The sequence below is a fragment of the Anthonomus grandis genome, chromosome 4 (assembly GCF_022605725.1).
Source record: "Anthonomus grandis grandis chromosome 4, icAntGran1.3, whole genome shotgun sequence".
NCBI classification, from domain to species: Eukaryota; Metazoa; Arthropoda; class Insecta; order Coleoptera; family Curculionidae; genus Anthonomus; species Anthonomus grandis.
The window spans coordinates 9,371,652-9,383,062 of NC_065549.1; the positions used below are offsets into that span (position 1 = coordinate 9,371,652).

Consider the following 11,411-nt stretch of genomic DNA (forward strand, 5'->3'; position numbering starts at 1 on the left):
TATGAAAGGGATGCCAGTAGCAAGGTCTTCATTATAATTATCAATATTTCTTAAGGATATAAGGTCATTTTGACAATTTTTCTGAGTCTCTGACTTAAGACAACGACAAAATCTACAAAATGAGTTTGCAGAAAAACTAGGCTGAAATCCAAGTAATGAGTTTAGGGCTAAATTATCACCTATTATTCCTATTACTCTAAAATAAATGGTAGTTTTTTTACCTTCCAAATCTATAGTTATTCCATTCTGTTGCAGTAAGTTTAATTCAAAAATTAATTTTGCAAAAATAATTTTTTCCCCAAACCTTTTAATATCTGTAGCATGATAAAGAAGTGCAATAAAAATATTTTCCAATTGTGCTTTATATTTGGACGGCAAACAACCTATTGTAAAATAGATAACTCCAATTTTGTGAAGCCCTGCATGAGAACCTAATGGATTTCCAATTTCTACGTCATCATTATATAAAAAGAGAGGCAAAACAATTTCGTTTTCATGAAACATACAAGTTTTTTTTTTCCAGAAAGCTGTCTGAACAATATTGTAGGTTCTTTTTCCTTTCAGTTTCTTCAGTTTCTCTAAATAGTTAACTGTTAGGAGCAAAACATTTGGAAGTTTAAAAAATTGTGTGAGAACAATGTCTATTGGAATATAATGAGCCGTATAATTTTTGGGAATGACAGATTCTTTAGCTCTTTCAAAATGTTGACCAAGAATAAGAGGTTTAGGTGCAATGTAAACATTACTTTTTTGAAGATATTTGAATCTTAAATGTTCTGTTGCTAAACTTTGAAAACAGTCATTAAACTCATTAAAAAAACTATTAATTTTAAAATTATCCTCTGCACTTATGCCATATTTCTCACAAAGTTCTGTGAATACAAATTTTTTAAAGATGTTCATAGGGTTATTAAGTAATACTGTAACATAGCTGATAGCATTTTGAATGTCTTTTCGACAAGAAGAATTTTGTGCATACAACTTTGTTATGAATGAAACATTATTGTTTATTAATGATAATTTAAATTCTTTTAAAAAATCAGTATTTATTTCATAATTTTTAATCTCAGTCTTTAAATTAGAATCAGGTATGTCAATATTATGATAATTCCCAATGAGCTGATCTTCAAACTTATTATTTTGGTTACTTAAACTACCAACACTTGGACTGCAATGTTGAGGTTCATGAATCTTAAAATGTTTCCTAAAACTTTTTTGGTTTGGGAAATGTCTAGAGCAACTATTTTCTTTACAATAATATGTATCATTTTTTTGTTTATTATGAACAATAGACAAATGGGTAAACAGAGCACTAAGCTTTGAAAAAGATGAGCTGCAGATGAAGCAAACTGGCATTATTATTTGTTAAATTAGTCTAGAAAAAAAAACTGTACATGAATCCAAAAAGTTTATTCTTCTTTAGGTTTGTACCAATCATTATAGTTGTAAGTAATATTTTATGTCTGCTATAGCAGCTTCGGATGATGGGTTTTTCTTTTCAGATTTTAAATTAAATAGTATCTGATGAATAAAAATCCAAATATGTTCACTTTCTGCAGGATAGTCAATATCCATGGAATTAAAAAGCTTAAATAATAACTCAAGAGTCCTTAGAGCTGTATCAACTTTGTACCTTATATCCTCAACCACAATGTAAAAATCTTCCTTCCCTGCACCACATACAACTACTGCAAGGGGCTGTAATGTTGTTCCATAGCGTTTCAGTTTTTCTTGCCTTTGTTTGATGCGTTGTTCTAATTCATCGAAATTCTGAAATAATAAAACTGCTTTAATAAAAAATCTAATATTAACAAGGATCAATAATTCATCAAGTATTATCTGTAAATATCTTCTCAAGCACTGGTATTAGAAAAAAGAGAGCCCTGACCAAAATTACTAACCTACTAATTTTAGTGGACATTAAATTTAATGAAGTGGAAGAATTCATAAATAGAAAAATAAAAATTAAGAAAGTAATTTTAGGGATGGAGTGCATTTGTAACATCCCAAAAAAAGTAAAATCTAAAATTCTACTAATTTCATTAGTCAACAGATGCATTGTGAATTATTTAATATTTAATTTGACCCAAAAATAAATATGAAATTTTGGATTTTTTTTTTTTTAATTGCATTTTAGAACATTTTTGCAAATGTTACGAATATTTCACTGAGGTAAGTAATGATGTAACTAACATGTGGGACTTACATGTATGATTAAGAAGAAACTTTCTAAAACTTCTGATCTGGATGGCCTCCAGTGCAAACCTTTTCTCGAACTTTTCACATTTACTGTTCGAAAAAGATATGGTAACAAAGTGATTTGTTGGAGTGCTGGATCTAGAATTAATGAAGAATAATTAGCATATTTAAAGTTATAATGGAATAAAAAAATGTTAAAGCAAATAATTTCTCCTCACCAAGTTAAGAGTCAGTATGGCCTACCTTTAAATTGAAAATCTCTTGAGTCAATTTTCTTTTCCTCATATTCCTTAAATAGAGCAGGTGAAATTTTTGGCCATGTTTCATATAGTACTTTTTTATGTTTAGGAAATTTGGTCTCAAAATCAAGTTCAATCTAGAAGAAAAGATATTCGTGCATAAATTCTAAAGTATTTAAAATTTGTAAAAAAGAAATTAATTAACAAGTTTTTTTAATAGTACATAAAATGCTTACTAGTTCAATACCATAGTTTTGGCACAAACAAGGATATGTTAGAAAAATGGTTGATAAATCAACTCCCAAAAACTCTTTTTGTCTTATTCTATATGTATTAATCCATGCTTCTTTAACTTTTTCTAAAGGCTCAACAGCTAATTTTATAAAATTATGACTTTCTAACAACTCCACTGTTTTTTCAGGACTTTTATAATTTACTTCTGCCCTAACCATACAAGAATTTGCACCTCTCAAGGCTTTCTTGACATTACAAAATCTACTCCAAAGTTTACCACGAGGATTTATCCCTTTCTTATTTTTTCCTCCTGGTATATAGGGGATATAGTAGGCTGCAGCCTCTTCATTTATAAAAAAGTCTTCAATTTCCTCTGATACTTGCATGAATGTACTGGCTCTTAATCTACAATATATTCTTTATAAACATAATAATATAATAGTTAGTGATAGTAAATTAAGATCTCAATATTCATTCATCTGAGCTATACAGAGTGTCTGCGAAAGGTTGGGAAATCTCAAAACTGGGTATACTACAGACTATAATATGTGAATTGACCCAAACATACCTTAGTCCAAAAGTTGATAGTTATGATAAGTTATTTGCCGAAATAATGTAAGTGGCGCCCTCTAGAAGTTTGACCATAAAAAGTAATAGAGCCTTGTTTCTCATTATAGAAAACCTTCATATACTGAGTTTTATGCCAAAATCTGAAATGCTTCTTAAGCAATAAAAATTAAAAATTAAAATTGTAATTTTGACACCCTGTATCTTGCAAACATACTTTTAAACTTAAATATGTTTGGGTCAATTCACATATTTTGATCTGTGGTACTACACAATGATTATGAAAATTATATTAGTTATAGCTTTTTTAATTTAACACTTACTCAGGGCCAAATACTGCCATCATCTCATTAATAAGTGCTTTTACCAATTTCTGCCTATGGTCATTATTTAAATGATTTTTATTGGCCAAAACAATCTGACCATCAATGCTTTTTTTTAAAGCTGCCTCAATGCCCTAAAATAATATTCTCTCAAAGTTTACCAGAAAAGTAAGAAAGATATAGGAAATATTAAAAAATAAATATGCAATTACTCTTCAATTCTGTTGGTTAAAAATTAAAACAATCAATTTAAACAATCAAATTCTGAAATAGTATAAACGATAAAACCTACCCCACAAAAAATACTTTTATAGGTTTTTAATCTTTTAGGTCTGCATATATCTTCAGATAAAACATTTTCATTGTTAGAATCTGAAACATCTAAAAAGCTGCTTGTAGATGGAGTTTCCATTAAGCATCTGGATGATAAACTATCAATATCAGTTTCAGAGAAACTGATCTCTTTATTTAGGTCTATTAAGAGAGGCTCCTAAAAGATAAGAATTGAAATGTAATATTTATTTTACTGTCAGAGACTCATAAAATTAATTGTACTGTAATTATTATTATTATTAATAACTCATGAAGTTGATTTAAGCCAACTCACCTCTAGAGGAATCACAGTGATATTAGTTGCATCAAGTGGAATCTTGTCTAAGCTTCTTTTATAAGCTGTATAGTGTTTTTGAAATATCAGTTTTGGACCTGCTTTGGTAAAGATTTTGTTAATTGTGTCTTCATTGATTAAATCGAAACTTTCATCAGTTATACTCTCATCTAAAATAGCCAGATAAAAGACAAGAAAAGTATTTTAGAATTTCAAACAAATCATGTGGTTAATTTTTGTTTTCAGAAAAATCTTTCCCTTAATTAATAATTTAACACAAACATTTAAATTGTTATTGTTGAACTTAAATGTTTTTGTACTCGGCTTACCTTGGTCCACATCATATGCTTGGCAATTGAAATATCCATCTCAAGAATTTTAATTTTTTTACTAGTAGTAGTAGTACTAGTAGTAGGGGGTTTAAGAGAGTTACTTATAGCAATGTTTTAAGAAGTGACATTATCAATTCTATTTTTATCAAACCTATATTTAAATATACGTCTATATTATTATTAAAATATTATTAGAATATGCTGTATGAATCTGTATTTCAATATAAACCACATGTATAGCCATATTTTGCCTTACACTACAGCTATTCTATCCTCAAATTGTTTTATCCTAAGAGATACTTTGAGCCTTATGCTTTAAATAATATAAAGTATTTATACCTCCCACATACTTGACATCCTATGTTAAGCCAAGAATAGTCAAAGTTTAGATACTAACTGAACTAATACTGACTATAATGGATTGGACCTTTAGCCCTATTAAGAATGGTTTTTTGATTTGTAAATATTGCTGAACTTGTATTAATTTTTTATTGTTATTGACTAGTTCAAGTAATTTTCAATTATCTATTCCTACAAAGTGACCATTATTCAGAAGATGCTCAGCCAAACTTGACTTTTCAACTCTTACCATAATTCAACATGAGCTACATGTTCTTTAAATCTGATATTATTGATCTTGTTTGCCCTATGTACTTCTTATCAGAATCCTTACAATTAGTTTCATAGATCCCAGACTTTTCATTGGTCTTCATTTTATCTTTTGGCCTTCCTAAAAGGTTTCTTAACTTGGCCGTTGACCATAGCAATGTCATGGAATTATTGATAAGCTGATTCAAAAACATAAGTTTAAAGTTAATCTTAAAAAGCTTAAACTTTCCTTGCAATATGAACATATGATCCTACCTTGACAAAAGACTTTAATAGGGTTTTTAAAGACTTAGGTCTAAGAATAGTCTATCAATGTTCAGGTTATAGTTTAATTAGTATTTAAACTTTGTGAAACACCTGTGAAGAATAAAATAAGGAGTTTTAGTTCCAGGTTCCAACCACAGGGCCTAGCCAAGAATAGCTCTCAAAAACACTCTAAAGATTGTCATTTTATAAAGCTATTTTTTATGGTGTCCATAACAAATGAATCCATCCCTTGTAATATTATGGTTTTAGTAAAAATAAAGAGTGTGGGCTATGCCACAGATTACAGGTTTAATTTGATTAATTACAAACTAGAAACACCTGGAATATCTCTGTTAATGTAGGTAATTTAAGCTGTAAAAACTTAGGATGTTGTTTAGAAAAATTTAAAATTTATAAAATGAAGAAAAAGTAGTATTTTATGGAAATAAATTTTTTTTATGAATTCCTAGTAAATTGTTAAGATACCTAAATAAATGGATCTATAGGGCAGCCGTACACAATTCTTTCAGTAGTGGTCATTAGAAAGCATAATTTCATAAATAATTAGGTACTATAAAAAATGGTTACCTACCTCGAAAAGCTTGGAAAAAATCTTGCAGCCCCCAGGCCTTTAAATGGTTTTCAAATTCCATTACAAAGTATAAAATTCTTTCTTTTCTTCAATTCCAAGTATAAAATTAAAATAACGTCCCACAACGCGCATCAAACGCGGCACCGACACAATCGAGAAACAAAAGGAAAAGAAAGAACAAAAACGACGACACGAGTCACTACCACGTTTTGATCCCCCACATCAATCATGGCGGACAGGCGGAAGCGGAATTCTGAAATGACAATTGACAACAATGAGTGCCCGGGAAATATAAAATTTGTATGATTGGATGGACTCACTATGAGGATTTAGTTACTGTTACTAGATATTTTAGTAAGTTTTACTAGGTAATTTATGCGTTATAACTAAGTTTGCATATAGAATTGCTTAACATGACTTTACTGTAACCATTACTACGAACCTAGTTATTTTATAAATTTACTAATAAAATGGTTGGGTTAACTTACATACCGCGTAGCCAGTAATAAATAACGTTTAACTAGACCAGTTCTGTTATTGTTACACGAGGATTTTATTAGGGCTGCGTGTAAAGTGGTTATACCAACTAGAATACCTTTAACTAAAGTTTGTAGTAAGCCCATTTTTCTCAGTGTGGAAGTATTGTTAAACCGATTGTTTTTGGCCAAAAACTATTTTTTTTTTAAATTTTAACAAAACTATTATACTCAAAATTGATAATATAATAGAAATGTATACTTTTATTACTGAAAAGTTATACAAAACGTAAAAATTGAAATAACTAAAAGTTGTGTAAATCTTCTCACCTGAAATTCACACGCAGCAAAATTAAACGGCTCAGAATTTCCCTTCAAATACATCCTAAACACAAAAATTTCTAAGCAAATCAATCACCAAATTATTATAGCACTCTGTGTATATAATGCATAACCATACAGCACATATGACGATCATCAAGTAAAAGTTAATTTGGATTGGTCTCAATCAATCAAGAAAATTGAATTTGCATTTCACTCCAGTATTACATACCTTTCTAAGAGAAAACAAATTCGACAATGCCAATGAGTAAAACCTTACTTCTTGAAAAACGAACACGCACGTTTTATTTTTAAGGCACTTCTACTTTTATTCGTAGCATAAAAGAGCATTTACTCATAACAAGTCATTATTTTATTGTCCATATTACAATGATTTAAAACACAAAAATTAGGTTTTCGACGAAAAGTTGGGATATTAGGATCATAATTGTATTTTAATGGTTGTACGAAAATCAGTGTAAAAATGAGATTTTTTAGAATCATAAACGACTTTTAAAGCACCTAATGAGTCCTACGATTTTACTTTTTTTTTCTTCCTTACAGTTTCTACCAAGAAGCTTTTTCTCCCACCTCTAAGCCTGGATGGATTATATTTGAACTAAGTGATTATTCTCAAATGTGTAAATCCAAAGAAATATGAGATTACTATTACAAGTATTTTTATTCTTCTAACTCATCATCATTCTCAGATGAAAATATTTGAAATATGGCTGTTTTTTATGAAAGAACCAGAATTTATTTATTTCTTTTTTTAAATTTAGTAAAAAAAATTGTCTTTGAGTGACTATGCAATAAGAAAAAAATTAAAAAATGACACAATTTTAAAGCTAAAAAAAGCTCTTCAAGTTTTTAGAATTAAAAAAGAAATCGGAAAAAAAGATGGATAAGAGATGATCAGAATTTAATAAAGGAGACCGAACACTAAATATTTTGGATGCTTTTTTTTAAGAACTCAATATTTTTTTGGCAATTTAATAAACGTTGATTTTTTTGCGTCAATATGCAGAATTTTTTTTTTTTGAAGATTATAAAATTTTGAAATCAAAAACCCTTTTATTTTTGAAATTTAACTGATAAAACCATTTAAATATATTTTTTTTTGGAAATATAAAAAGTAATTGTGAGGATTTTTGAGTTGGAAAAAAAATTAACAAACATTGCGAAAAAGACTTAAAATTTTTAAATTTAAGCCCTCAAAAGTAAAAGGGTGATGAGTAGATTTAGGTAAAGGTGCAAGAAAACTAGACTTTTTAAATTTTTGATATTTTTGCTCTAATTATATCATTCAGTATTCCCTAGGCAGCCCAGCAAAAGTGATATTCTTCTCTTCGGTTTACAGGTTTGGATGTCCCTCGTTATGTATATTTTATGTATGTTTCATTTTCATGAAACCAAGTTTTTAATTAATCGGTTTTTGAAAAGTTGATTTTTAAATTAATCTCAAAGCATATTTCCACTAGTTCCTGTAATATCTTCCTAATATCTTTCAGTTTGGCTAACAGTATCATTGTAGGATCCGCGAAGCGCAGATTCATTAGGTTTTCACCATGTATGTTGATATCCTTCTCTTCGTAATGCAGTTCTTCGAAGCCATACACCAAGACGTTAATAAAGAATTTTGGCGATATTGAATTGTGAATTCTCGAAACAGTGGGCTGCCAAGGCGGTTGTGCATATAGGTCTCCTGACGGACCCGTCATGCCCCATCGGGGTTTACCAGAGCCCAACGGCCTTAGAGAAACCAATAAGACTCTCTGGTCTGAAGGACTTAAAGTCACTCGGTACACTGAAAGTGTTACCCAAGTATTTGAACCTGGCGCGCGTGAGTGCTGGGCACTCCCCGACTACATGGTCAACGGTTTCATCCTCCTCACAGCACCATCGGCATTCCGGGTTGTCCGCAATACCGATAGTATGGAGATGGCTTCTTAAGTGCCAGTGACCGGTTAAAAGACCTGTCACTGGCCGAATTTCGCGTCTTTTTAGGCGTAGTAGATTTTTGGTGAGACAGACAGAGGGCCCACCTATGTGCGCTTTGGCCTGTCTCATACCAGGGGACTCAGTCCATCTTCGGTGGGTCCACTTGTGCAGCAGACCCTTCATTGACGCAACGCATTTGGCGATTCCAACTATGGGTTCCGGCCCCATCGGCACATTCGCGGATCCCAGTCTGGCAAGAGAGTCCGCTTCCTCATTACCTGCATGGCCTGCGTGGCCAGGTATCCAGACGAGCTGGACCGTGCAGCTAACCTGTACTAGTTTTTTTAGGACTTTTATGCACTCTAGTACAAGCTTGGAGCTTACCTTTGCGGTCGTGATAGCCTTAATGGCAGCTCTGCTGTCCGAGCATATTGATACGACTGTATTGCGGTGTCCGCAGCTTAAGATTTTCTATCCGCATTTTAATACAGCGAATACTTCGGCCTGGAAGACAGTGGCGTGCTCCCCGAGCATGGCGATATTTTTTTTGGCGATATTATATCTCCCTGTTCTAGGCCTCCATGGGATTGTATTGGTGTTTTTGTGCAATTTTTTCTTCAAAGTAGCGTCTTATATCATATCGCATGTTTAAGGTTAGAGTATCGGTAGTATAGAAGGCATTTTTGTAATAAATGAATGACTGTATCCATTTTGACCGTGTCAAGGGCTTTCTAAGAAACTACAAAGGTAAGAACGGTTTCAGAAATATAAACTTCTGACTTACCTTTCTAAAAAATATCTCCTAAGAATCTAAAATTCGCTATTAGAAAAAACTGAATTGGATCCTGATTCCTGACTCACCTCTTCCAACTAAACGCCTAGATGACTTATTTAAAAGTTATGTAAATAATTGAGTTAGGTATAACTACTCAAAAAAATTACACTGAAATATAATGCATAACTTTATAAGACACGATTATATATTTTCTTTAATACGGGTCCATCCAGGTTGACTAACCTTTTAAAAAAAAGCGTCAGCAAGTAAATGAATAGCCTATGTGGGCTTCTGACTTAATCCCCCTTCAGTCTAATCTTCTTTTTGAAGATATTTATTTAATAATTTTTCAGATGCAAAGAGCCTCTCACCCATCCACTGACCTCAAACTCCATGAATTAGTAAAAGGGTTCGAGAAATTCAATGCAAAGTTTCGAGGCCCATAAAAAACAGAACTACCTTTCGGATTTAGGGGCATTATGGTGGATTGAAGAGGTTTATGTTAAAACGTCCCCCGAAGGCTTTGTGTTCGGACCTACTTTAGACCCACATATCAACCTGTCTTTCAGGGTTACTGTTTGTGTATGTTACCGCTTTCGCCCCGGAATATATTGACTAACTTTTTGGGGCATACAATGCCACTTAATCGAAATTTGTAATGGGAATTTCAATACTGTCACCTCGTATTTACCACCTATTTTCCATCTGCGTTTAAATTAAAAAGCATAACTTTAACTCCCGAAAGTGTTTTCTGGAAGATAGTCTCGCCTGTCCCTACTCGAAAGACTAATATTACAAGCAGAACCGCAAACGGGCACGAAATTTGCTTAATTTCGCCTAATTTCGGTCATATTCTCCTGTTTCTCTAATTATCTCAATTTTCGGCGCCCAAGTTCTCCCTTTAAGTTGAATTTATATGAATGCTCCCTAGTTTAAAAGTCGTCGGTAATCGCTGATGTTTTGTATGGAATTAACGCTGTAAAAAGGGTTGATAAGGCTTAGTGTAATTTTTTAAATTAACCCTTAATTTAAGAAAAAAATAGCACCTTAAGTGTAGTTTTTATAAGTTAATCGAGTGTTGCCTTTTCAAGTTCCCCCGGCCGAATACATCTGTTACGAGTCAACGACTCTTGATATCTAAGGATTTTTTAAATTCAATACTACGTCTACAGGAAATTCGATCAATTTTGCCTGCTGACAGCACCTTTTTAAAAGGTTAGTAAAGCCAATCTAGTTAGAACCGTATAAAAGAAAATACGATAGTCGTGCCCTTTTAAGTTATGCAACGTGTTAGAAACTTGATATTATTAGTTACATATAAAGAGACACTTTTAGGTTTAAATTTTCTTGGACTTAATTCATTTTAATCGCCAGCTTTCATATGAGCATCCAGGATTACAGTTTGGTTATTACATAGGTAAATTAGAGGCAAAATCTGATCCAGTTGGTTCTAGTACCTTGATTCTTGAGAATTTCTTATAGCAGCATTGAAAAAGGAGGGATTTTTTTGAAGTGTGTTTTAGCAGTTCTCAAAAAACCCATACTTTTTATAATAAATTCCCTTTTTTTTAATTTAATTGAAATTGTTCATAATCTTTAAATATGCTTTCAAAGCATTGAGTACAAGCTGCAGCAATAAAAGGGATGTCTTTAAAATTAGGCGAATTGGCTACATCAAATCCTCTCAAAAGTTTCTTGGACCTATTTAACTTATCTTGAATATATCTTTAGCTGAATAACACCTGGTATAATAGAATATTATAATAAATATAGGTGACAAAAAAACCAAACAGAATCCATTCTCGTCCAATTCCCGGGACCTTCGGCCCTTTAAACTCCAATAACGCGTAAAAAACATAACATAATAGGAAAACTGAAATCAAGCGCATTGTTACGTTGGGTGGGAAAACTCGTGGGAAAAAAAATAAATAAAAAGCGGAAAAAGAAGGG

At 31.7% G+C, this 11,411-nt stretch overlaps 1 protein-coding gene across 1 annotated transcript; it reads right to left on the bottom strand.

The window, feature by feature from the left end:
• Positions 1–1,395: 1,395 nt before the first annotated feature.
• Positions 1,396–6,457, bottom strand: LOC126735156 (uncharacterized). The gene is made up of 8 exons (XM_050439101.1): positions 5,949–6,457; positions 4,170–4,339; positions 3,855–4,052; positions 3,563–3,696; positions 2,675–3,077; positions 2,443–2,575; positions 2,207–2,337; positions 1,396–1,770 (listed from the first exon to the last, which is right to left on the bottom strand). The coding sequence occupies exons 1-8, from the start codon at positions 6,007–6,009 to the stop codon at positions 1,438–1,440; spliced, it is 1,563 nt and encodes a 520-aa protein (XP_050295058.1). The 5' UTR covers positions 6,010–6,457; the 3' UTR covers positions 1,396–1,437.
• Between the last annotated feature and the right edge of the window lie 4,954 nt (positions 6,458–11,411).

Bases quoted from the DNA above. Each gene is read 5' to 3' on its own strand.
- LOC126735156 (XM_050439101.1), bottom strand. From the start codon at position 6,009: ATGGAATTTGAAAACCATTTAAAGGCCTGGGGGCTGCAAGATTTTTTC. The intron at 2,576-2,674 runs GTAAGCATTTTA...CTTTTCTTCTAG, and splicing joins AAAACTATGGTATTGAACTA to ATTGAACTTGATTTTGAGAC. The intron at 2,338-2,442 runs GTAGGCCATACT...CATTAATTCTAG, and splicing joins AAGAGATTTTCAATTTAAAG to ATCCAGCACTCCAACAAATC.